This window comes from Camponotus floridanus, unplaced genomic scaffold (genome assembly GCF_003227725.1).
Source record: "Camponotus floridanus strain SB8 unplaced genomic scaffold, Cflo_v7.5 scaffold4, whole genome shotgun sequence".
Lineage (NCBI taxonomy): Eukaryota > Metazoa > Arthropoda > Insecta > Hymenoptera > Formicidae > Camponotus > Camponotus floridanus.
Genome location: NW_020229547.1, coordinates 1,343,853 through 1,371,812, shown reverse-complemented (window position 1 = coordinate 1,371,812; position 27,960 = coordinate 1,343,853). Strand labels below are relative to the sequence as shown.

At 28.7% G+C, this 27,960-nt stretch overlaps 5 protein-coding genes across 15 annotated transcripts; 2 read left to right on the top strand and 3 right to left on the bottom strand.

Annotated features, from left to right (window-relative positions):
- Positions 1–33: 33 nt before the first annotated feature.
- LOC105247809 (protein bric-a-brac 2) lies at positions 34–5,102 on the bottom strand. Of its 2 annotated transcripts, none has more exons than XM_011252192.3 (4): positions 4,986–5,102; positions 4,141–4,334; positions 3,620–3,796; positions 34–1,201 (listed from the first exon to the last, which is right to left on the bottom strand). In XM_011252192.3, exons 2-4 carry the CDS (start codon positions 4,321–4,323, stop codon positions 539–541), a joined length of 1,023 nt encoding a protein of 340 aa, XP_011250494.1. In that variant the 5' UTR covers positions 4,324–4,334; positions 4,986–5,102; the 3' UTR covers positions 34–538. The 2 variants fall into 2 exon arrangements, with proteins under 2 accessions (XP_011250494.1, XP_011250493.1); XM_011252191.3 differs by having other exon boundaries at positions 35–1,204; positions 4,986–5,101.
- Positions 5,103–8,054: 2,952 nt separating this feature from the next.
- On the bottom strand, positions 8,055–16,628 carry LOC105247814 (WD repeat, SAM and U-box domain-containing protein 1). Of its 5 annotated transcripts, none has more exons than XM_020030143.2 (19): positions 16,554–16,628; positions 15,293–15,593; positions 12,972–13,106; positions 12,709–12,880; positions 12,309–12,454; positions 11,964–12,190; positions 11,620–11,858; positions 11,450–11,540; positions 11,268–11,377; positions 11,064–11,206; positions 10,816–11,008; positions 10,594–10,739; positions 9,970–10,193; positions 9,506–9,777; positions 9,338–9,428; positions 9,046–9,140; positions 8,801–8,962; positions 8,582–8,726; positions 8,055–8,447 (listed from the first exon to the last, which is right to left on the bottom strand). In XM_020030143.2, the coding sequence occupies exons 3-19, from the start codon at positions 13,076–13,078 to the stop codon at positions 8,287–8,289; spliced, it is 2,724 nt and encodes a 907-aa protein (XP_019885702.2). In that variant the 5' UTR covers positions 13,079–13,106; positions 15,293–15,593; positions 16,554–16,628; the 3' UTR covers positions 8,055–8,286. The 5 variants fall into 5 exon arrangements, with proteins under 5 accessions (XP_019885702.2, XP_019885704.2, XP_019885703.2 ...); XM_020030145.2 differs by lacking the exons at positions 15,293–15,593; positions 16,554–16,628 and adding exons at positions 13,191–13,290; positions 13,475–13,517; XM_020030144.2 differs by lacking the exon at positions 15,293–15,593 and having other exon boundaries at positions 16,554–16,571.
- Positions 16,629–16,736: 108 nt separating this feature from the next.
- Positions 16,737–18,125, top strand: LOC105247813 (GATA zinc finger domain-containing protein 1). The gene is made up of 3 exons (XM_011252201.3): positions 16,737–17,156; positions 17,519–17,721; positions 17,861–18,125. The coding sequence occupies exons 1-3, from the start codon at positions 16,881–16,883 to the stop codon at positions 18,072–18,074; spliced, it is 693 nt and encodes a 230-aa protein (XP_011250503.1). The 5' UTR covers positions 16,737–16,880; the 3' UTR covers positions 18,075–18,125.
- Positions 18,126–18,745: 620 nt separating this feature from the next.
- On the bottom strand, positions 18,746–22,363 carry LOC105247811 (AP-3 complex subunit sigma-2). Of its 6 annotated transcripts, none has more exons than XM_011252197.3 (4): positions 22,041–22,186; positions 20,494–20,857; positions 19,816–20,199; positions 18,746–18,971 (listed from the first exon to the last, which is right to left on the bottom strand). In XM_011252197.3, the coding sequence occupies exons 2-4, from the start codon at positions 20,560–20,562 to the stop codon at positions 18,849–18,851; spliced, it is 576 nt and encodes a 191-aa protein (XP_011250499.1). In that variant the 5' UTR covers positions 20,563–20,857; positions 22,041–22,186; the 3' UTR covers positions 18,746–18,848. The 6 variants fall into 6 exon arrangements, with proteins under 6 accessions (XP_011250499.1, XP_011250498.1, XP_011250496.1 ...); XM_011252196.3 differs by having other exon boundaries at positions 22,037–22,124; XM_011252194.3 differs by lacking the exon at positions 20,494–20,857 and having other exon boundaries at positions 22,041–22,336.
- LOC105247810 (beta-1,3-galactosyltransferase 1) lies at positions 21,991–24,628 on the top strand. Its single transcript, XM_011252193.3, has 5 exons — positions 21,991–22,156; positions 23,101–23,338; positions 23,467–23,732; positions 23,825–24,096; positions 24,183–24,628. Exons 2-5 carry the CDS (start codon positions 23,101–23,103, stop codon positions 24,604–24,606), a joined length of 1,200 nt encoding a protein of 399 aa, XP_011250495.1. The 5' UTR covers positions 21,991–22,156; the 3' UTR covers positions 24,607–24,628.
- The last annotated feature ends 3,332 nt before the right edge of the window (positions 24,629–27,960 follow it).

The following is a 27,960-nucleotide window of genomic DNA, read 5'->3' as shown; positions in this document are numbered from 1 at the left end:
AATCTTTACATCTCTTTTTATTGATTTTATTAAAAGTAATTTACATTCCATAGAACTATTTAAAGCCTCCTGATGTTTCATCTATCAATTTCTAGATATATTGTATATTTGCACTAAAAGTCACGCAATTTATCTAATTTGTCTTTATTAAAACAGTGTAACAATAACAAGAAAGCGATAACAATTCGAACACTAAAGGTCTTCAGGAACATGATCACACTTTACTTTGTTGTTTGTACATTTAATGAAATAAGATGTTATAGCTTTTCTTATCATTAATCAGTCCAGTGCTGTTCTTAACAAATGTAAGGTACCATGAAAACTCTCACTAAATTATTCTCTAGTGCAATATGTCTAGAACAAATTTTTCAAAACGGGTGTATTTTTAATATATTTAATAAAATATTTTTATCTCTTTCAAACTTTCTCTCCTTTCGTAATTGCACCAAAAATTTTTGATAGAAAGATATTCTAGCGCAAAAGGTCAAAATGTCTATATATGTAACATATATACATAATAACAACAATGATTTCATCATCATAGTAATGGTGGTTTTGATGTATATCGTGGACGTTTCTGCGAAGAAGCTACCGGATGTCTATATGACACATGTTTCCTTAACGCATCTCGTGATCGTGATACGTGCGAGCACGATGTGCAGCTATATGAACTATTGCTATGTGTCTCCATATGTACGCGCAGGTTATACTGATTGCTCAACTGTTTACCACAAATAAAACATGTAACACTAGATTTGTTATAGGTCTGAGAAGTTTTGCCGGATGCGGATGCTGCGAGTAACTTGAAATTTGCGTCCCACGCGGCCGATGGCGGTTTTACATCTTCTAGTGGTGCAATTTGATCCTCTGTGATTGATACGGTCTCATCCGTTATATTTTCCGAATATCCTTTGTCGAGATACTTATTAACAGATGCATTAATAGGAACAGACGTTTTCTCCCTTTGATTTAATTTTGCGTTTATGGAATAATAAGGCTTCGTCTTTACACAATATGGTATGCTTTCTTGATCGTTGCTAGGCTCTTCGTCATCTAAATTATCTATTACCTCATGTAGAGATGCAGATACCGATTCTGATTCAATAACCGTTGTGTTATCTTTTGATTCTGTCGTTATTATTTCTTCATTTGATAGTTTTTCCTGGGGCTGTGCATATAAACCATTATCATGTCTTGAATTCTTCTGAAATAGAGACATGTAAATTATATTAAACAATTATATTTCTTTGTTAAAAACAAAAAGTGATCTAAAAAGTATATTACAGCGGCGTCATATATATATGCTTTATATTAAAAACATTTGAATTTGATATTTTTAATAATTAAAAGATATATGTATAATATTATTACAAATTTAAACAATATTTAAACAAGAATATAAATTGTGTTTATTTTTCAATATTCACATGGTATAAACATAATTTAACTTCTAAATAAAATACATATGTAGATATTAATGACATACAAACAAGAAATGTATCTTCTTTTAAAGTATTCAATAATTAATTTTAATTTAAATATTTAAAAAATGTTACTTAAGGATATTTAGCATGATAATTTTTTATTGTTCATATGATTTATTTATTTATTTATTCATTATCTCAGACTGTATAAATTTGTTAAACAAAATTTTCTGAACATGTCTGCTCTTCTGTAAAAAAATATAATAAATTATACTAAATAATATGCTATATGCTATATATATATATATATATATATATATATATATATATATATATATATATGATTGTTTAACACATAAAAGTGCACAATTGCTGATTTATATTTTAGAAAATTATTTTGTTTGAATTACTTTGTCTGAAGATCTTTGGACTTGACAAATTAATGCTAAACTGTTTGTTATCATCACACTTGACTAAAATGTTAAGTATTATTATTCTGCAAAAAACAGAATGTATTGTATAAAAATCACCGTTCTATAATTTTGCTAAACATTTTAGTAATTTAGAGATCCATGGAAGAAGCTATATTTTAGGTATACCTGTAAAGTCATTCTATGGGGTAAGGTTCCATGGGATGCATCCACTTGCATTTAGTTGCAACACACACAACGATCTTGATCTCGTGGATATCGTTTTTATTCATTATCGTTCCTTCTCGATGCATGTATGAACATAATATGTGTAGCACTATAATATCCTTCGTGAGGTACTTCTTGAGGAACGACAGTGAATGTATTTAAGTGACCTGAACAAAACAACACGATCATAGGATAATATAAAAGGATTAAGAAAGGAACAAAAGCAAACGCGTATATAATTTGTTCTTCGTTCTATTAAATAAGTATGAAATTAATTTAAAAAATTTCATTTGGGATCTTTCTAAAAAAATATTTGCAACAGTATACACATGACAACTTTATACTTTAGAAGATATATAGCATCAAGCATGCATGTTATAAGGATATGCATTTACAATGATATGTAAGTTGTAATACATCGAGGTTGATTGATAAGACATAGATAAGATATATATTCTTTATAACAGATATAATACTTATAAGATTTATTGTTATCAAATGAATATCAGATATATATCATCTATATCATATAATCTAAATGTGCAATATTAGAAAGTTTAAAAAAATTATAGGGTAATTTCGCAAAAAGCAATATTATTTATCTCTTATCTTATTTCTCTAATAGAGATATTTAATAGATATTTAAAGATACTATCAATCAAATATTATAATGCATAAATAGGTGAATATTATATTATTAATAAGGAAAAAATGCATTGCAACTTAAAATGATGCAATTTAATAATAAAAAATATTATTCAAAATTTATTTAGTTACATATTATATACTAGCTATATTGTATAATTATTTTATGCAAATTTATAAATGTGTGTGTGTGTATATATATATCTGAACACAAAAGGAATAAAACATTTAGTATGTATATTTGTAATAGAATAAGAATTGTTAGGAAAAATCGTATATTATAACGGCGCTTGAAGTACATGCTTTGTTATAAGCAATCTGAAATTTTTATTCGATAGAGCAAGCATATCAAAAAGATTGAACATTATTCATGCTAATTACCTTAAGTACTAATAATAATAGCACGCCATTAATATCACAATTTTTATTTCTGGATTATAATGTGATACATTATAATGTGATATAATTATTATGCACACATATTTATCTATCAATATATTATGTATTTTTTTTTATGTATTTGATCTAAATTTGAACTCAATGATAATAACAATAAAAATTCTCAAAGTCTCATATTTCTATGATTAATGTGTTTCTCAAATATAGATTATTATATTATAAATATATATATATATTGTAAAATAAATACTAAAAACTTAAAATTAATATGTAATCTATAATTAGTAAATATATCAATATTTTTCATATAAATTTTCATAAATCATTATATATAATGCTAGAAGTGCTATCATTATATATAATGCTAGAAGAGAAAAACAGGTAGAAAATTATGGAAATATAAGTACAATATAGATGTGCATAATTCTTTTTAGATATACAATATTCTTAATATTTCAAATATATATAATAGTTCTCTTTTTTATATATTGAATAATAATAAAGAACACTTACCCCAGCCATATCAGCTAATCCACAAATATGTAATGTATCAGCCATAGCTAAAAGTGCAGGCAATTGTTCTTGATAAATATTCACTTCGCCATTATACATAAATTTGACTAGAGCACATAAGTTTGAATATTCCATGCCTGGCAACACAATGACCGGATGTTGCAAAGAGTTTAAGTCCTAAAAGTTTATTTTTAAAGTTCTATATGCAAATAATATCAATTTAAACCAAATGATTCGATTGACAATGTAAGCAATATATTGACTCTATATAATAACAGAAAAAATAAGATAATTATAGAAATAATTGTGTTTATTTTATTCAAATAATTAAATTAACAATACTAAATTTGTATTATATTAAATCTTGTAATATAAAAGAAAGCAGAAGAGTAATATAAAAGATATAGTACATTAAGAGTAACATTTATTGAATATATTTAAAAATTTTGTGCTGATATAGATGTTATTAATGAACTAATATATGCAGTCATACAACTAGATAAGATATTTTAAGTAAATACCTTAAACAGTTCTTTAAAATAATAACTACAAGCCGAGAGTATGATTCTGTGAGCATGAATGTGTCTACCACCAGCGCTCAGTGTAACATCTGTTAGATGACCACCATCGAGCAATTTTGGAAGAGAGCTCAGTAATGTATTTTGAAAATTGTGCCATCGTAAACAAAACTGTTGACTCTCCATATCTGTTCTTGCTGTAGAAAGAAAACACCATATTGAAATCTCATATTTTAGAAAATAGGCATAATTTTCAAGTGGCAATAAAAACTGTAGAAAGGAAAAAAAAACAATTTCTATATACAATTAAATTTGCACTAACAAAAATGCAAAAATGAAATACAAGATCATTTTTGAAGGAATCTAAAAGTCACTTTGTTAAAGTTAGATATAGTTGAAGATACTTTTTGCGACGACATATGATATTAATTATTGTATGTGCTTACACGAACTTAACAATAAAATATATTTTGTGTATATTATTGCATATAAAAATGTTCAAATGTTATAGATAGGGATTTAAGAAATTATGTGATGCAAGTAATGAAACTACAATGAAGAAACAGTCAGTTACATCAAGAATTATAACAAGAAATTTATTTGATGCGATACCACTGAAGCTAGTTAAAGAGAGCAATATACAGAGAGACACAATACTATTTATTTAATCAGGCTGCAGGTTCCAGCCAAATCTATTATTGTACTCAGGTATGGCTGGAGGAAAAGGACAGCCATGTGTGTGATTTATGGATCAGACAGCTCGTAACAATTAAAGCGTCGACAATTCGAAATCGTCGTGAAATCACGAGAAAAAGATTGGCGAAGAGACGACTTTACATATTTCTTACCTCGTTAAAATCGCCGTCCACTGTAAACGCAATTCCTCTGTACACTGCTCTCTTTCATCTGGTGATCGCCATAATCACGAGTGACACGAATCACACAATTACAGTAGATAGAATACGCCAAGTTGCGACCAATAATCGACATTGTTATCTGTCGATTTTATATCGAAATATTTGCTGCGATTTGACGCGATTTTTTGAAGCAGTTTTCAAAGTCACTTCCGACTAAACTCTGATTTATTTAATCATTTATTAACTTGTAAAATGACTAACAGCAACATTTTAAAATGTCACATATAATAATTGTACTGTTAGAAATTTTGTGTGATATGGGGGGGGTCATTCTATAAATTAATTAACGATTAAATTAATTAGAGTTTAATCGAAGTTGCCCTAAGTTTTCATATACTTATATAATTATTTTTAAAGAAGTTTGTAGACTATCATTACATTTTTCCATATTAACTGCATAGAAATTTAAAAACTGTTACATAATAAAAATATATCAATGTTAAATAATATAAAAATAATTTTATATTATTAAAATATTATAAAACATATTTTACTCGCGCTATTTATGTGCTTTATTTCATATAGAAAATTTGATTTAAAAAAATATCTCCATATAGTATTTATATTCAATAATATATATACACATATGTATATATACATACATATTAATGAATATGAATACACTTGTTATTTAATCTATGAATTTATATAATTTAAAGCAATCAACAAAAATAATATTATAAATTTCTTCATGTTTCAAAAACATATTTAATATAATACAGATAACTAGAATCATTTTTTTTCATAACTTTCGATTATACAGCATATAAATGACGTATATATCTATTAATAATATGTATATAAACAAATGCACACATATAAATATTTCATACAAATTGGATATTTTTTTTTTATTTTATTAAAAGGAATAGATATGATTAATGTAGTTTGCGTTGATTTTCGCAAACTATATTTTTGTCAGAGGAATTCATTTTCTATTATTATTATTATTGATTTTATTATTTGTATATAGCTATACAGAAAAATCATGCTTATAACTGCAAAATCGCTTAACACGCTCAAGCTCGATTGCGTCAGACTTTCTTTGATAGATAATGCATTTTTAAACGTACGTACGTTATGCTCGATCGTGTTTTTACATCAAAATCATCATCATTTCAATACACCGCAAGTTTCAAACGATTTCTCAATTATATCACAGAATACAGACTTTAAATTCGAGTGATAATTTGAAGACATATAATTATAAAACCGTGTTCTTAATGGGTGATTGAAAAATTTCTAGAAATCACATACAAATCTGTGCATATATGCAAATTAGAAACAATTGACGATTTTAAAGAAAAACTATGATAGTAAAATCTCTCGATAAAAAATTAATTCACAGTTTATACTCATGTCTGAACGTATAAATGTACACTTATCGCATCTGTTACAATTTATATTTTTTTGTTTATAATGTTTAAGACTAATATAAGAATTAATACCGTGTGATCATAAAATAATTATAATATATGTTATTTATATTGCTTACTTAGAGAAGCGTATAATAAAATCTATAACATTTACAATTAATAACTAATTAATAATTAACAACTTTATGTTGATAATTGTCGATAATAATTGATAAGTGAAAAAAGAGCATTTTCTTTGTTAAATATTTTTAAAAAATAAAACGAATAAATAAAATATTAATGGTTTATGTATATATATATATATATATATATATATATATATATATATATAATAATTAATATTTGAACAAAACTAACATACTATTCACACACAAGCCGTATACATTATTAACATATTTCTATATAAATTCTTTAATATATAAAGTATATTTCACAAAAAAAATATGTTGAATAAAATGGAATATGTAATGCCGTAGATTTTTTAAAAATTGATATTTCAAGAAGTATATTCTCATATATCGTTAATTACGTATTCCTCATCGTTAATTATATTAGGCACAAATATTTCTATATTATTAGTTATTTAAAACGCGTTTTCAAAACGTTTAAAATTTTTATTAATTATTAAATTGAAAACTTAGTTTTCAGCCGTTTTTTGTTTATTTAAGTCTTAAAATATTGTAATGTAGAGATTTGCAACTTTGCACTATAGTTGAAATAATTTTAGGATTTTATTTAGCATCTAAAAAAATTATCTAAAGAATCTGAAGAAATTGTTTTCTTTGCTAGTGATGTTCTAAATAATGTTAACTCTTTTTAGTGCAAAGTTAACCCTGTCACTGTAATCTTAGAAATCGAAATTAACTCTACTTAATATTTAATATTACCAAATATTTCTTATACAAAATTGTAAACTCTGTCCTGTGATACAGAATCGAATCTTCAAAAAAGCGCGAATTATTCAAGTTATAAAAAATCTGAAATATATAGGAGATGAATCAAACAGAGCAGTGTAAAACATCTCACAGTGTAACACATGTCACATTCAAAATGTGCACGATTAAATTGCAAGATTTGCTCTATTTTATGCCTAGAACTAATATATAAAATTCATGCATTCTCGCGATATGTTTATCTATATATACGTGTATATGTTTGCTTATGTAATATCCAATATTTAGACCAGCGCTTTTCCGCTATTCATAATCTCGAAGATTGTCCATAAATTTTCGTAAACTTGTACTTGTTGCTTTGCATCAGGTATCTGGATCATTACATATATGGTACACGCGCTCGTATGTCATTGAATATTTGGAAATTTTTCGACAATATTCATTTGTAGACGCTGTTTCACGATATCGAAGATCGAAGTCATTCAATAGCGATTTTTAAATATATACCGCCTCTAGACAAAGTTATAACAATATTCGTTATTTATTAGTATACAAAATGTGTTTCTATCTCTATCTCCGATAATTTTACAATTTCAAAATATCACGAATTAAATATTAGAAGATTCACTTCGCGAATACAGGATCTTCAGAGTAAAATTATTATTTTAAGAATTAGATATAATAAGAATTATAATTTTATTCCTTAGGAATCCTATAGTGATAATTTTTATTATATGGAATCACCACAAAGTCTTCCATACTTTTATATAAATTAGTCCGTAGATGCCAATCAATGTTTAAATTCTTTTCAATTTTTGTAAGGAGAATGAGTGTTATTACATTAAAACCGCCGAATATATAATTTACCTTAGAATAAAATTGCTTATCGTGTATAATAAATTACCGACATGTGCGCGTGTATAATATTCTCCCTTTCTTTTTTTTCTTTTATAAGTGCGATTGCTATTGTGGTCCTTCGCCATGGAGTAAAGTAAGTATAGCATTTCTGAGAGCGAAGTTTGGAGTAAAAGAGGTGTCGTGCAATGGTTCATTCGTCATTGGACTGGTATATTTTCCGCACAAAAACCATTCGTTTATAGCTGCCCTCTCGTAAGTAAATCCATCTAGAAATTAATGGTTAATTAGGTTTATTAAAATAAATATACATGCAACACGTAAATAACATTCTAAAATATTTTTATTTTAATATATTTTTTAAATATTTTTTTCTAAAAAAAATGACTTGTAGTGTTTTTACCTGAACATTGCACAGGTTCTTTCATTATCTCGTGAGTTATAGGACATAAGAATTCATGAGGAATCTCAGACTCATCTATATTCTCAATAATATTGCAATCTTCACGCTTCAACCAATATAATTGCTTTTTTAGTGTTTCAACCGCCTACAAATATAATTTAAATATAATTAATTCAATGTTAAATTAGTTGAATAAGATCATTATAATATTGTATGTACCTCTTCATCATCTTCGATTTGCAACCGAGATATCAGCTCATTTTCCGACACAGACAATAAATGTCGTCCAGTTAATCCCAGAGGAAGCACTTTCTTAGAAAGTCTAGATAATTCAATATCATTTAACCATTTCAAAGTATCATGCACTTTCCAATCCGCGACCTGAATAACAAAATATTATTTAAAATATTATTTCGTCAAATTGAATATCATGCACATTTCTTATATTTTAAAATATTACTGACCCTCTTCTTTTTATTCCTCAAACTATCCATTAAATTACTTTGCGACACTAATTGCTGAGGCACCTTCCAAACTAAAACAGTTTTATCCAGAGCGCCTATAGGAAAAATATATCTTATTACAATAAAATATTTGTATAGAATTTTAATTATGAGTCTTCTATAAAAAATGTGTGTATATCCGAATAAATTTTTAGGTAAGTTGAAAATAAAGCAAAAATTAAAAATGAAGAAGTTCCTAACTTGAGCATTGATATGTACATTAATAATTAGAATTATAATAAAAATCTTTGACCTGTAGCGAAGAATGACGTGTCTTCGGAGAATGCGCAAGATGTGACGAGACTGTCATGATCCTCTAAGACGTATAGACAGCTTCCCGAAAACTAAAAGGGCATTAATTCTTGTAAATTATATGCTCGTATTTTTTATTAAAATCTATTAAATTATCTTAATTACTCACTACACTCCATATACGAGCTGTTCTGTCCGTTGCGACACTACCTAGAACTTCTCCGTGAATAGGCGAAAAACGAACACACATTACATTTCCACCATGCCCAGTTAAGGATTTTTTTTCCTTGTAACGTATTCCGATATTGCTCGAGCCAATACTGTCTGGATCGGATAATGACTCATTCGAGATGATTATGTGCCATAATTTAACTAACGAATCGTTACCACATGTTGCTAGTAAATATATTTGCTCATCGATGTTCGAATCTGTGTCTCTTGCTGCAAATAATTAATATTTATCACTGATTTTTGCATTATTTAATCTCTGTTAAATTATGAAAAAAAATTATATTAATCGACATTACTATTGATCGACATGCATCAACATATTAATACGATTTTAATAGGACGATTTTAATAGAAGCGTATAGTATAGCAAGATAATAATTAAAATATTTTTTGTGCACGTACTGCATATAGCGGAACCTGGAGTAGGGCTGAAATCGCATCCTTGAACACCCAGATCATGACTTGCATCGCAAACCATCAATGCTTCGGAACCGTTTTTTTCATCCAGAGTATCGAAAAGACGCCAAGTACCTTCGTTGCACGCAGTCACCAAATAACGAGAATCATGCGTAAACGCGATGGCCGTTATCGCATCGGCGTGACCTTCGAAAACACTATAATATTCCCTAACGATTACTGTTAATTATCTACAGTTACAAATAGCAATGTAATTTATCAAATTATTACAAAAATTGCACTAAATTTTTTATATAAATAAAATTATCGCACAAGAAATAAAATACATTTAAATGAATTTTTGTTACTAAAAAAATTCTTACTACAATGTTAGAGTGTTTTTAAAATAAAGATATTTTAAAATATTTTTTCCTCACATTTTCAATCTATCTTATTTTCAATCTATCTATCTAAAATTTATTTTTTACAAATTAGTAATATTAGTAAAATTAGTAAAATTAGTTAGTAAAGTAAAGTTACAAATTAGTAAAATTAGTAATATTCTGATATTAGTGATATTCTGTATTTATTTATCTGATATATTTGCTTTCTATTATTATCTCTACATACTGTAACCGGTCCATACTCTCTACGTCCCATAATGTTGTCTTCTCGTCATCACCAGCAGTCGCAATTTTTGTACCATCCGGTGACCATCGGCATACACGAATACCTGTCCCGGAATTGACAAAGGAGGATTTTGCTTGGTTTCCATTCTGTCAAGAAAAGTTATTATAAATAAGGAACTAGAAATAGCCCATAATATTATAATCACTATAAAACTACAGTTACTTCTGTATTCCAAACTACAGTCGTTCCATCGAGAGAACAAGAGGCGAGCATGGAACCACATGGACTAAATTCCACGTAATTGACGCTATAAGTATGAGCATCGAGTGGACTGAAAGGCTTCTCTTGTATTTTAATTTTTTCCTCTCCATCTTCTTCCTCAGTTTCCACACTCCACATACGTACTAATTTATCGCTAAAAAGTGGAAATATATATCATTATGCTACTTTTACAATTTCGGAAAACTCACCCGGATGCTGAGGCTAGAAGATTATTTCCGTAGAAGGCAACGCTGTTCACTGCTCCATTATGCTCTTCCAGTCTTTGAATCAGTCGCACTTCGTTAGCATATGTTTCGACGTTTTTCATCACATCCTGTTCATACATAGTGTTCTAAAATAAAGAATTGTATTAATTTTCGTCATTTGTAAATTATTACTTATGATTAACTTACCTTTTCAGGATCATTTAGAAACCATTTCGTTCCAATATTTTTTGAGAGTTCCGAATCGACAGTTAAATTTCCTGTCAAGTCCGAGACGATTACTGATTTATCATTAGAGCCTGCAATTATATTAAAGGTTAATTATTTTAAATGGAATCATAAATCTTCCTGGAAATGCAAAAAAGATATACCTGTAGCTAATAAGCTTCCATCGCGCGAGAAAGCGCAGCAAGCGATATATCTGTTATGACCAGAAAGTATCGTCATTATCTTTCCTGAGCTCTATGAAAAATTAAAGTAAATTAGTAAAAGATTAATTGTGTCAAATTTCGACTTTTTCTCTAAAAGGCAAGTATCTTACCGTCTCCCAAATTACTGCCGTTTTATCGAGGCCACAGCTAGCAATGTATAATCCGTTGCTGCTGAAACGAACGCAAGTTAAGGCACTGCTGTGCTTTTTCATCACTCTGCAAAGCTGTACAATGGCAGTAGAGGGTTGGGCCTCACATTTATTCTGGCTCACTGTGATTTCCCACAATTTCACATCGTGATCATTGCCGCACGAGACCAGCTGATAAAGCTTAGTATACGGTTCGTTACCTATGTGATAATCATTATATCATTTATTATTATTTAGTACAACAAATTTTAAATAATTCATTCTTTTAGATTCATTTAAATAGGATATGTGGCATGTTTGCGTACATGTGACTTCTTGAAAAGTGGAGAAGTCGCAACAAACTACTCCCATGTCGTGAGCATCGTCAATTGAAACGAGTTCAGCGACATCCTCATCGCTAGGCGTACAAGTGTCAATCAGCTCGGCAGTGGAAAACAGCTTTAGGACGCCCAATGTGCATGAGGTGATCAGCCAGCTGGAATCTGGCGAAAAAGACACACTCTGTACAGCACCCTCGTGTTTTTGAAAGCACCTAAAAACCATAATAATAACCATGTATGATATTTAATCGGAATATACAATTTTTTATATAACAATTATTAAAAGAGAACTGACATAATTTTAGAAACAATTTTTATAAAAGGTCTTGCCTGATTAAATTGCGATGAACCAGATCCCAGATACAGACTTGTCCGTTATCTCCAGCGGTCGCAAGTAACGTTGAATCCGGCGAAAATCTGCAAACTCTTACTGCCTCGCCGCCTATCTGCACCATAGTATGTATCTTTGCTCCCGTCTTTAAGACAAAATAGATTTATATTAATAAAAAATAGTGATTGCAAAAACATAATTTACAGTTCTAGACTTTTTATATTAAATGACCTTACATTTTTTTTTAATGCGCTAATATAGCGGCAACTTCTATATATATGTATAAAAAGTTTACTCGACTGTGTAACTTTTATAAAATCATAAAAGAAGCTCAATAATTATTAATTACTTTTACAGATTGTGCGTTTTTATTTATATTTTTCATATTTTTAAACCTACACGCAGGTTCCAAAGCAGCGTAGTACCGTCTATGCTGGAAGTGGCTAACATGGTGGATTGAGGGCTGACCTTGACCGAGGTCACGCCGTACTTGTGTCCCATCAGGGGTGAAAAGTAAGCTTCCACATATCCAGTACCGGGCTGCCATTCCCAAACTCGAACACGTTTGTCCCTGTGTATTAAAGAGATGTATAATTACAAACGTAATTACAATCCTGCACTGAAAATCGATATTTGTGCGTGCATCAATAACCGATATTTACCCGGATCCTGTTATCAGCACGCAATCACCAGCGAAATCGACGCTATTTACATCACTAGTGTAAACTGTGAGAGTCTGCAAAGCTTGCACGTCGCCTATGGCAGTCATGTTTTTTTCAGACTAACGGGTTACTTTGCTGTAAAGATGTATATAATATTAATCAGCTGTATGCGTCACTTGTCAAAGTCAAGCCGATGTCATTTGATGAGAGAGCACATACTACATGAATGACGATGATCGATCTTTCCAATTCAACAATTTTATCAATTTTATCTTTATGGAGAGATATATCTACGTAGTCACATTCGCATTTTGTCCTTCTGCATATTAAGAACTGATAAATGTTGATTTTATATATTTATAAGAACAGTAAAATATTTTATTCATATATATATGAATAAAATATTCATATATATATGAACAGTGAAATATTTTTATCGATTAAAAAATAAGGTCATCGTTGCACAGTTCGATAATATCAAATTATTATAAATTATTACGCACATCGTAGCTACCCTTTTAAAGTTGATATATTCCTTCATATTGAATATATATATATATATATATATTCGGAATTAATTATATACACACATATATTTTGTCCATAGCTGTTACATAACAATGTCGAAAGGATAATAAAGAGGGGAGCATCTTTAACCTTCACTTTTCAAATGCTCATAACATGTGCTTAAGTGTTTCTTAATAATACATCCATCCCGAATCGACTAACTGTTCTACAGGTGGGTATACGTAAGATATCGGATCTGAAGTTTCTGAAAGTTAGATAGCCTTGGCATTGACCGTATCGAGGGTAAAGACATTCTATCGTCATCGATCTGCAAAGTATATTAATTTCATTTCTAATTGACGAGATATAGCATTGAAATAAATCATCGATATTCCATGAATTAAATATCTGTTGTCATTTCAGTCATAAGATTAGAATTGCCTGGTTTTTAAGATAAAAATGAAGAAATGATGATTGTGCGAATCGCGTTAATATAATATATAATAATTATATATGATATATAATATATAATATATAATATATAATATATAATATATAATATATAATATATAATATATAATATATAATATATATAATATATAATAATTATATATAATATATAATAGTATATATAATAATTTCTATAATTGCTATAATTCTATAATTAATTGTTGCACAAACAATTATTTATCTTTGAAAGTAGTTTAAAGTCTATACAATATTTATAAAGTTATACAATATATGTACAAAGTAATAAGTTTTTGCAATATAGAGTCAATTTAAGCGTCAGACTTAAAAGTCACACGTGAAAGTTTAACGCTGACGTGTACATAAAAGTTATTGATTACATTTATCTGTTATTCTATCTCTATGAATGTGCAAAAACAATGTTATATTACTACAATAATGATTGATGCGAAACAAAAAATGTATGCTACTAATAAAATGTTTATCATTCTATATAATAAATGATAAAAGATCCCAGCAGATCCCCAGCGGAATAAATGATAGCGGAGTAGTTAAGATAAAACTGTAATATGTGCGATAAGTAAAAATATATTGCTTGTACATGTATAAAGCTGATAATACGCGATATTATCTGTTCTGCGCTAAAAAATAGAATTTAATATCATTATATAATGCATTATATTTGTTTCGAAGAAACTAACAAATTATTATATGACTAAAATATCTCTATTCTATATATTACATGTGTGTTACACATTTTCTATTTTATTAATATTATAATATTAAATGATATAAAATATAAATGATATAAATCTACAAAATATTCTTATCGATCTAAGTATTTCGATTCTGAAATGTACAAAATTACTATGAATTGTATTATATATAAAATATAAAAATGTAATAAGAAATACGAAGAGAAGTAACTTTTGAATATATTATCGAGCGTTGATTGATACTTTTGTTGCATTAGAATTTTATTTTTCACGTTAAAAGACAGCGTGCACCGAAGAGTTGAACGACTCTAAAATATATTAAGATACTAGTCTAGTATTAATTATCTTTCTTACATAAAAATAGCTATTTAATAACAATGATCCGTAATAATTTGCGTGGGATGCTGCTGGTTTTAATCTATTACCATGCCAATAAATCTCTCATTAAATTATTGAGCAACAGTCAATCAAGTGCAGACATAAATCAACAATCTCGAGTATTGCATTCATCAAAAAAAATTAACGTCAATTATTTATTTTACATCTCTAACATGGTGTTGTGTTTATATGATTCTTCAATATTCTTGTATTCATTTTATGAATAATCATTATCATTTTTCTCGTACTCACTCGTAACGAAGGCACATGTTCCAAATTCTAGTCGAAGCTCTCTCTCGGTGCTTCGTTGTTCCATCAACCAACACGCACATGATACATGATTTTCATGATTTTGGGCTACGCGTTGCGAAGCGATGTCACATATTATTTGTCACGATCAACATAGTGTTCCTGCCGACGAGACACTTCGAACAGGATACCCCGGACAGGGCACCTGTCACAATGAAGTTAAACGCGCTAAACGCATGTCCACTGGCGTCCAGATCAATATTACGGAGGCGTAACGTGAGATATAAACTGTGTGCGGTGTTTACTGCAAAATGCTACGTGTATAACTGTTTTTCTTTTTGCAATCACCGCGCGAAAGAGAATATTTCCATAATTAAACCTGTACTTATCGCAACTTATATTATGTGTACGTAAATTTGTTTTATCTCGTCAGAGAAAATATATAGTAAGATGTGCTAACGGTTTCCTAATTTTATTTTCGCGATATGTATATGTGTACACTTATTTTAAAATAACATAGCGGAAATATACCTATTCAAATATTCACTTGTATTAACTATTTTATTTGTTTTACGCTTAAGTGATACGTATTATATCTTTTCAAATATATTGAAAAAATATACGTATAAGTTTATAGTTAATACAAATTTAATTTTTTTATCACACTTTAGTACATATGAAATTCATTACAAAACAACAAAACTATTAAATTAATATATATATATATATATATATATATATATATATATATATATAATATTATATTTGTTTCAATTCGAAAGATGTTTCTTAAAATTAAAAAAGAACATTTGTAATGTATTTTATACGATAATTAATTTTTTCTCGGATATACCTATATTATAAATCAATAAATGCAGAAAAATGCATTTAATAATAATGAAAAATTATTCTAATATTTTATTCATTGATTCGACTTGTTTTGTTCATTTTATTGTTTTGAATTTTCAATCAACATCAAAATTGACATTTACCAGAAATAGGAATCCGCGAAAAGAATCTCAAGTTAATTTGCCAATAAATATACATTGCCTGTAATACACATAGTTCATCGTTCATATACGATATGCATACGTGCAATGCATACGTGCAATGCATTCTCAAAAAATCGTTAAAATTATTAGGGGAATATATTTCAGCAAAAGATAAATTAAGAGAAATAATTAGCAGATTTAAATTCACGATTAAATTCATAATATTAGAGCAACACGAATTGAAGGAGGTTACATAAAGAGATTTTTCCTACTTCTTCAATCATATTCTCCTCATATCGTAAACTTAATTGCGAGCTTCGAATTCCGTGGCTATCTCTCGATGAAAAACATTGCAATCAACTCAGCTGTTGTGACAGATACTGCGTTTAGAGTTTCGGACAAAAGTAACGCAGAAGAAAATCAGCTGTTTATTCTGTCCAATGCGCATGCGCATACTGGTCAGCGCTAACCACGTGAACGTGAACGCATGTATAAACAAAATGACAGCCAAGACCGGTGGATCTGTGAAGATCTGTGGAAGAAAAACATTGTCGTCTTTTATGGATTGTTAATTGACAGTAGATCGGATTGAAGAATCAATGCCACTTGGTAGCAAGCCAGAATGCGCGAAATGCGGGACTCGCGAGACCCCTTTATGGCATTCGACCGATGCCGGGAACTTGTGCAACGCTTGCTTAGAGGATGAGCGGAATGCTGAAGCGAATTCGTCCTCCAAGGCAGACGAGGAGGATAAAAGCGGTTCGCTAAAACCTAGAAGAAGCACCAGGATCACGAGATATTGCAATGCAAAAGCGACAGGACCGCATAAAGTTGTACCTAAAGGCAAGGGTCGCAGGAATTTGTTTAAGAAAACGGTGTGTGAAAATCCTTGCACATTTTTAATTTGCTAATGCCCGGTTGCACCAACATTATTTTAGCTTTAAGCGAAACTTAAATATATGTCTCTTTTTATTTATTTAGAAAGAAAGATAAAGATAGACATATATTGAAGTCTCGCTTAAAGCTAAAATAACGTTGGTGCAACCAGGCCTAAGAAAATTAATATATTTAACTTATGAGATTATATGAAAGAAATCTCCTTTATATATTTTTTGTTATCAAATAGAGATTAGTGTCTCAGAACTGATATTGATATTAGTTATAAAAATTGTGAAATAATTATATAATTGTTAAATATATTTATGAATGTTTATGTTTAAATTGTATGTCTGTACAGCCTGTCAAAGCACCCACTGCTACTGCAACTCCAGTCACTAGTAATTTTGTGTTTTATAAAGGCACATATTTTCAAGTTGGAGATATAGTTTCCATGCAAGATATAGATGGTGGTATTTATTATGCTCAAATACGTGGCTTATTGACAGATCAATACTGTGAAAAGAGCGCTGCTGTTACCTGGTTATTGCCTACTACAGCAAGGTAATTCTTATTCAGTTTACTCCATTAGTTTTTATCTTCAATAGTATATTCCATAATATTCCATAGTTTTATCTTTTATCGTATATCATAAATTTATTTAACAATAAATCTGTATTAATTTAATAATACTATATTTTAGTCCACCGCCAGAAGAAGGTTTTATTCCTGAAACATACATAATTGGGCCAGAGGAAGATTTACCACGCAAATTAGAGTGTATGGAATTTGTCATGCATGCTCCGTCAGATTATTTTAAGTTAAAGAATACACCCTATCCACCTACACTTACAGAAAAAGGAATTGGGTACATATGGACAACTCTTAAAAACGAAATAACAATATCTAAAAAATGATAATTGTTTTGGAACATAATTGATGACTCATGAAAATATATCATGTATCTTTTATGTATATATATTTACATATGTAAATTATTTTATATTTGTAGAGAGTATTTTTAAAATACTATCTATAAATACAAAATAATTTACATATGTATCTTTATATTATTTTTTAGTAAAAAAATGCTATTAACAGAGAATGCATAAATAGTGCTGTAAAACTTTTATTAGTACAACATAAATATACATGAAAAATAATATGCATTACTATATAATAGTTTGTCTATTAAATATATTTTGTTATAATATAACATTAATGTTTTTCATATTTCTAGTGAATAATTGTGGCTGCATTTCTTTTTCATGAAACGCGGAATTAGATTATCTTGGATAATTAAAAATCACTCATATCATAGTTGAATTCATGGACTTGATATTGTTTTAATATACTTTCTAACATACATATATAAAAATCTAAAGGATATTCTTACTTAATTTTTTCTTTTTATGTAGAAACTTTCGAGACTGTATTATATTTTTCTTTAAAATATTTGCCTAAAAGTCGTAGTTTCAAAGTAATAGTAGTAGTAGTCAAATAATGATTCATCCATGATCTTAACTCTGATATCGTTGAGATGGAATATATGCAGATGCAGTAGGCAACATTGGTGCATTCTCGCTTGCCTGAAGAGAGGAGAAAAGTGCCCTCGGTGCGTCGGTAGTGTCAGATACGTTTGGGATGACAGAAGAGACCAGTCAGCTAGGTGCCAACGAAGTGACGGCTGGTCAGAATTTGAGATCTTTTATAGCTTGCGGCAAGTCAGGCAGCTTCATATCCTTTATTTGCTGTGGTATATTCATGTTCTTCACGGCCGAGACAGCACGCGCGGGCGCTGCTGTGATTCCCGCCTGCACACACCATAGAGGATGGAAGAAGTGTGGAGAACGGACAATTTTAGGAGGATTCAGTAAATGACTAGGCTGAAATTTTAGCAGGGAGCGAAAGCAAATGACAGTAGGTGACTACACGACACTGACGATATTTATTATTCTTATGAGCATTACGACGTATACATTATCTTAAGGCACTCGAAGCGGACAATTATGAAATAAATTATATCGCCATGCGTATTACGTAAACGCTCACGCACAAAAGCCATAAAAAACTTGACACTTTCAACAGTTTTAATTATAGAAGAAAAAGAAATAAATCAGATATATACACTATGTAAGAATGAGATTGTACAAAGTAGTTTGATTTGCTATTGCTGATTTTTACTTAAGGAGGGGGCCCCAGAAGGACAAATGGACGGGGTGAATTAGACCGTCCAGATTTGTAAGTTCCCTAAAATTGATGTTACATCAATCAGTCCTATCTATTGCTTTTATATTAGATTTGCTCTACAAGATCAAACCATATATGAATGCATAGCTAAAGCGTTCAATGGGTTACATTAACATATTAATATTTTCAAGCCCAGTGAAAGAAACTAAATACATGTTTGCAAAATTGGCCATACTAAAACGCATATTACTAGCATTCTATATGATGATAAACAAGTATGAGTTTGGGCATAAAAAATTATAAAAGTTTATGCATCACGAACATGGGTCACAATATTCTTGACTGTGATCTATTATTCTTATTATATCTTTATTATATTGTAATATTTAATATATATAATATTAAGAACAAATTTTTATGAGATCATAGTCAAGAAATTAAAATTATAATAGGAAACTGACAACTTACCTCTTGTTTTTCTAACTTGTTTTGATCCTCGATTCTTGTGAGAATTTCAGTCATATTAGTCTCAAGAACCATACCACCCATCACCAATTCATTGAGTATATAATGAACTTTGTCTACATGAAAAATGAGATCAAGTTCACACACATTCTCAAAGCATTTGTCCAAGGTTTCGACAAAGACTTGTATTAAGTCTAAGATTCCAAGCTCTGATTCTGAACTATCAACACAGAATACGAAATAAAGCGTAGCATAGTGTCGATAGATCAACTTATAGTCGGATCCACCAATCAGGCTACCACCTTCCAAGAAATTACATACATTATCATCTCTCTTGGAAACAAGCTGAAATGTCTCTTTTATTATCTGCTGTTGCATGTCCTCATTCTGAAGCAGAAAATTTATTCCATATTGTAACAATCCATATGGATATTTTCCTAATGCATTTCTGTTATAATTTTCATATTCTTTTTGAATTATATTATCTTAAATTTATTATTACTTTTACACATTATAACTTTACATGTTATCTCTTTTACACATCATAACTTTACATGTTATCTAATATATAATTTTTATTACTTTTTAACAGAAAGTTAGACACAAATAGTTTATCAATTATAGAATTTATGAATGTTAAATGGAAAGAGAAATGCAAGAGTAATACTAACATATACTTACGAAGTACTGATAAAACTTAGAAAGACGAGGTTTCCCATGATTATTAAAAACTAAAATCGCCTTAATCATGTCTGTACCCGGAATCAATTAACGTTACTTGATATTACTCGGTAATCCTATTATTATCTTCAAAATATACGATCATCGATACACGAAAGGTTACATTTTATGACACGTTTCTAATAGATTAATTCTCCGTTATTTTTCTTATCTTTTTTTTGATATGTCAGCAAATAAGACTTTTAACTCTCTTCTGTAGTATCCTCAACTCCGATAAGGTTAATCCGTCAGCTGTTAATATGATGTCTGTTTTTATGTCAATATACTTCGTTTTAAAGAAAATGCTCCACTTCCAGAAAGTTATCTAACATATAAAATATCACGATGTTTATCAAATATATATGAAATGGTTTATTTCTCTTCTCAATTATCTCTTTTCAATTCCCTTCCACTTAAAATGAAATTGAAATGATTGTACATCCATAGGCGTAACAACAAGAGATAGGACAAAAAATACAAATGTGTAATATAGAATAACATACCCTCTCCTTATTTTATATATAAAAAATTCTTTATATATATAAATTCATTAAACTGTTTATGTTTCGTACTATATTCCTGTAGCTAGATAAAGAAAAAGGAAAATAAAATCTGATAAAAGTTAAAATCAACGCTATAAGATTAATCATAAAACTTGGTAGATGTAAAAATTTCTACAATTTCTTCATATCTAATAAATCATGAACATAATTATATCATAAGAGATTATACATACAGGGTGAGTTTTAATGCTTGTGTCAATCTTTTTATCATGCGGGAGATTACCGACTGCATAATAAATTGATCGGTATATAAATGTCATTTGTTATTTGGATCGATCGTATCTAAAATCCGAATATAATGTGTACAATTAAAGCAAATTATGTAGTATGAAGCTGAAATTATGTAGTATGGATTTATTATTATTATTATTATTATTATTATTAAAGCTACATATTTATTATTATTATTACTATTATACATATTATATTCGGGCCTTCGATACGGTCGATTCAAATAATTGACATTTATGTATCGATCATTTTTTTTACGCAATCCGTAATCTCTCGCATGGGGAAAAAGATTGACACAACCATTAAAACTCACCCTGTATAATAAAAATGTCAATAAAAATGTCAACAAAATGCATAAAATGTCATAAAAATGCAATAACTTTTCAGTTATTATATGATTAAAAATAAATTATTCGAAATTATATACCGAGGAAACCAACCGATGGACTTTTTGTACTAACGATGCATGATTGAGAAAAAAGAAAGAGGCAAATTGGCGAGGTCGCGGACGCGGAGACAAAATACGCAAGCGCGCGCGCGTCACACGCATTTGGTTTCCTCGGCATGTGACAGCATCGAAATGGTATAAAGAGAGACGGAGAGGGAGAGGGAGAGATAAAGAAGGATGGACGACGAATGAGAGGAAAGAGAGCGAGATGACATCGAATTAAATGGAGTTCTTTTTTCTTCTCCTTATCGTATGTACATACATACGTGTACGCTTTCCGCAGTGCGTGATGTTTCGGTGAGCCGAGTTTTCGTTCTACGAGGACGAGGTAAATGGAGAAACGTCAAATACGGCATGAGCACGCAATCATCGCGGCCGAAAGGTGAGCATATGATATCGTTTACGCGTTATTGCGTGCGAATTATGTTAATTGCAGAAGTTTCCGCACACCGCAAATGACCCGCGAGCTTCAAGTTTCACGGTGGCGTCAGATGCGATCCAAGCATTGTGCAACTACGCTTGGAACACGTACATATTTTTAGCTTCGCGAGATACACTTGAAATCTATATACAACTATTATTAGACGCATCTGATTTGATTGATAGCGCATTTCCCGCGCGTTAAGATTGAATTTTATTATTCTTACATGAACAGTGAAGAAGATGCGATAAAATATTATGTAGAAAATGACATGCGATGTCAGTATAATTTTCCATAAATATGTGAATAAATAATTATGCAAATGTTAAGAGTGTATAAGAATGTTTATATTTACAGTAAAAGGCGAGTAAATAATAGAAAGTTTACATAGTATTTAAGATTATCACTTAAGATTGTTTCAAATATTGGAATTGACACTATTATCTTTATCTGTGTTTATCCTTGTTATAAATGTATTCTAGATAAAACTAATTGAAAGGAGCTATAAATCAATATCTTTTGTACACATCAATATAAAATAATGCTTTTCTGACATACATAACAATCTGACATTGAAATCATTATGATGTTGAAATAAGTGATGTAAAATTGCGATAACTAAAATATAGTTGCGATAAATTGCGATAAAACTAAAATATAGTTTTTTAAACAACCTTTACCACAGGAATTATATCGAGCAGTCTACTATTACTGCAGCAAAATGTCAAATGTCTTATATTGCTGTAGGGAAATGTCAAATTTTATATGCAGAAAGGTTTTATATGATTTGTAAATTGCTTACTAAAATTGTTTCACATGTTTTCAATCTTTAATTTATATAAGCAATGTATTTTTATTTTTTCTGTTTACAAATTAATATAACTATATTTTATTTTTTTATATAGATGGACAGATTGCGACTACTACCTATGGATTTACCTGCAATTACTGTCAACAATAGTAGTAGCATTAAAGGCAAGGCTTCTTTTGTTCGACGATTGGCAATAGGATTTGTGATTCTAGCCATACTGGGTCTTTTATATGTACCAGCATATCACTCCGCACAGAGTCCATTCTTAAGCTTAAGTGATACTCAATCTTCTGTAGAATCTCCTGGCAGTTCGCACTTGATAGCATCTATAGGTATTCATTTTTTACGTTTTTTACTTATGATAATACAATAATTGAAAGAGAATATTAATCGGATATAAAAATATTTAGTTTTAATATAAACAAAAATATTTAATTATAATATATAAAATAATTTTTAGCGCAATTACCTGGCTGGTCATATAATACATCAAGAAATCTTTGTATTTACATTCATCCAGAGAACACCACATCAATTTTCAGTCCTACAAATATCTGTTCATTATCGCCATATTTATTAATAATTATATGCTCAGCAGTTGCAAATCAGGAGGCCCGTGTCGCTATTAGGAGTACTTGGGCTAATAAATACAACTTAGATAATTTGTACAATTCTACAGTCAAAATAGTATTCCTATTAGGACAAAGTGACAATGATACACTCAATGTGAATATTTTCTCTTATAGTTTCATGTAAAAATTTCTACGTATTTAATTTAATTTCTGCATTTTTAAACTTTTTCATTTTGTCTCTTATAGAATTTAATTGTTGAAGAAAACTCTCAGTACAATGATATTATACAAGAACGTTTCTTTGATACATATAACAATCTGACATTAAAATCAGTTATGATGTTGAAATGGGTGACGTCAAATTGCGATAAAGCTAAATATATCATGAAAACAGATGACGATATGTTTGTAAACGTTCCATTACTCTTGCAAACATTGCACTCGAAAACACAGCCGGAAATACTCCTAGGTTCCCTCATTTGTAATGCTAGACCAATATTGGATCCCAAAAACAAATGGCAAGTATCCTTCTTTATTTTCTTTATTATTTATTGTATATTTTATGTAAAAATAATGTAAAATGACAATAATTTTAATTACGCAGGTATACACCAAAGTATATGTATGCAGAGAAAACATATCCAAATTATTTATCGGGTACAGGATATGTTATGAGCATGAATGTGGCATTGAAATTATATCAAGCAGCATTGATAACACCACTATTACACTTGGAAGACGTTTACATTACGGGTTTATGCGCGAGACGCGCAAAGATCCGACCCGTCAATCATCCTGGATTCAGTTATATACCTCGCAAGATAGATCCCTGTGTACTCAGGAACGCCATAACCACGCATAAAGTTAATGCGTCTAATATGTATGTGATTTGGGTGAAAATAAGTGACACGAATGTTTCCTGCAGTAACCGTACTCGTAGAGATCGAAAAACGGTCACTCTAAGCAGAAATGGCAGGAATGCCGGCTATTACGTTTTTAAAAGAAAAACTATAAGCAAATGTGTTTAGGTATGTATTTTCAAATATAAAATATATATCATTATATTTCATGCACATTATATATATTATATAATGTGTGTATATATATATAATTTATCATAATTAATTTATCAAATTTTTATTAATAAATAGCGTCTCATACAGCACAGAACATTGCAGTAATATTGCAACAATATTGCAATGTTGTTGCAGTGTTACAACAATATTAATAATATTGCTACAATATTTTGTGCTGCATGGAGTCTAATAAAAAATAGAGAAATGATTTGAAAGCGATGAATTTCTAGTTTTAGAGGTTTAAGAAAATTGTTTTCATTTTCTCACAAAATTCATTATTCTTTTATGAATATTTTATCGTTGAAATATTTTGTTATTTTCTATATCATTTTGTCCCATCAAGCAAATTATAAAAATTTTAAAATTAATGAATTTTCCTAAAAAATGATGCGGATTTTAAAACAAAAATTATTAATGAATCTCCTATTCTATAAGACTTTGTCCAGTTTGTTAATTTATGATTGATAGCATTTAGATTACATAAATGAGACTGCAGCCAATTTGCACCAACAATCTAATTGATCTATTAGTTAACGATTCTTTTCGCGGGTGTTGCACATAGTATAAATAGAGACGAAAGTTTTTCATTGATTTATTAAATTTTAACTGATATCGATGCAATTGGCATTATGCATTTTCAGAGAAAAGCGATTGTGGCAGGCATTCGCGTGTGTTTTCTATGATATTTTTCTATTTAAACCAAAGTAGTATTTAAGGATTACGCTCTGTCAATTATATAAATCTTTTACATAATTTATATTGTCTTTTTCGCTTCTTTTTTTTTTGTAAGTCATGACAATTTAAGACGATAAGATTTTTGACACGCGGTCTTCAAATAACGAATATACTGTGTTAGACAGTTCGAGTATTAGATTTATTGATTGACATTTCTTAATGATATTTATCTATGTAAGAAGAGATTTCTCTTTGCGAATATATGATTTCGTTACGATAATACATTACGATAATCATACGTTAAATAAGAATTGACAGTTGAAGTTAGTGACTGAAGTAGAAAGGAAAAAGCGCAAGCTTTTCCCTATGATACAAATAATGATAAAAATGTACTATTATTGCTTCCACGTACTTACGTGAAATTATTTAGAAATGTAATAATATTCGTATTATTAATACATATTACAGAATCTCTTAATAATCTTGTTTCCTAAGCATATATAACATAAAAATTAGGCACAAAAAAGTTGCTTCCTTGATTTAACAACATAAATGTAGAAATTATTTTCTATTTAAATAAGAATGTATTAATGATTCAGTCTAAAGAAAGAAAAATTTCATTATTGATGTTAATATAATAAACAAAATTGATTCTTTCAAAATCATTGAATTATTCATTAGATTTTATGTCTGAATCTTGACAAATTAATATTGCTAAAAATATAAGTTGTTTCATAATACATATATAAATGCACTATATATTGGTTGTATTTTAACTCAGAAATAATATTGAAATGTGATCGTACTTTTAGGATTAAGATATTGTGTTGATCTTAATTTTTTGCAATCTATATGAACAATTTTGTAAAGCCTAGCATATTCATATTTCATTATGTGGACATATTAAAAATTTGTTAAGAATAAATATTTATTAAAAAATACATTTAATCTGTAATAAAACAGTTAAAAATATTTTCTTCATACGCTATTAAAAAAAATAATATCCAAGAGAGATAGAGTCAAAAAAGAATCTTCAAATATATATCGATATAAAAGTATGTAAATACATACATAAGTATATTGCAGATATATTATGTCGATAAAAACAAAATTTCTCTATAAAACATATCTATTTAATTAAGATATTCAAATTGAATTGTTTCATGTGTATTCAATTATTTTGATTTTAAGATTATATTTCCATAGCAAATATAAGTTTTTTTTTTTAAATAAATTTTATATATTTATGTTTTTATAGCATAGATTTATATTTACTTATTGTTACTTATAACTTGTAAATTTTTGATTCTCTGTCTCATTCTCTTTCATTCTTTCACATGGAAATTCTATACATTTGAATCTTACATTATTTTTTCAATAATGATATAAAAGATCCTAAAGTAGCTCGCGTTTTTTATTGTAAATCAATAAACATTAAAAAATATTATAGCATGACAAAGTTGAACTAATTTTTGAATAAATATTATAAATATTAAATATTAGACTGGAAAGCAGTATTGTTTGCAATGCATAATAAAATTAATTTATTATTAACTCTGTTAAGATAACTGTTAAGAAAGTGATGATCTAAGACATAATAGAGAATCTGCTCTGAACTTTATTAAGAATTTATTATAATTTATCATTTAAATATAATTCGAATTTTGTAATATGCCGTATATGTCTACTTTGTTATATATCAGGATAATTAGAAAATTGGAATAGCAAAGAACTTCGTGAATTATGCTTTAAACTGTATGTTTTAAAATTAATACATTCCATGATCCATGACAATGAGATATTTGTAATTTAGAATGAAGATGATTAAAATGACTATATATGGAATACCTTCTAGTGGCCTTAGAAAGTTTATTTTGTAAGAATAAGTCGATGTGACATTGAGTGTTTTATTTGTAATTAAAGAATAATTAAAGCTAGGCCATTGTAACATTGGGTGCTATATGATGTATGAAGAGTAATACTAATAATGATACACATTTGTAATAGAAGTGTAATATGATGAGCTATCATGTTGCAACTTCAGTCTATCTTTACACATCGAATATAAAACAAATCAACTAAAAGATAACATTTCTTCCTGTTAAAATATATACATTTTTACTTATGTGGAATATAATTCAGATGATACATTATTTTATATCACGCTGTAGTATTAGTATGCTGTTTATATATTATTGTAAAAACATTTTTTTGAAGCTTTTAAATAAGGACATTGTACATCTATCTAAATGTACAACAGGAATTGTGAATAAAACAAATATAAATATTGTTTTGTGTTGTGTTTCAAATAAAGAGAATAAAATTGGATTTAATTATTTATTAAAAATACAAATATATAAGTATTTTACACATGATAAAATACAACATGCTGATTTTATGAAGAACTTTGTTTAAACGAACAATTTTAAAAATATAAAATTAATGTGTTTCATATTAATTTTATTTAATTAGATGTCGCACACCCAATTATATATTTGCGAAAATATAATAATATGTAATAATCGTAACAAATTACCTTTATAATTTATATTTTGATATATATATGTATATAAAACTATTGTTGATTTTACTCACTTCAAAGACATTTCAAATCTTTTTTTTAATGATATT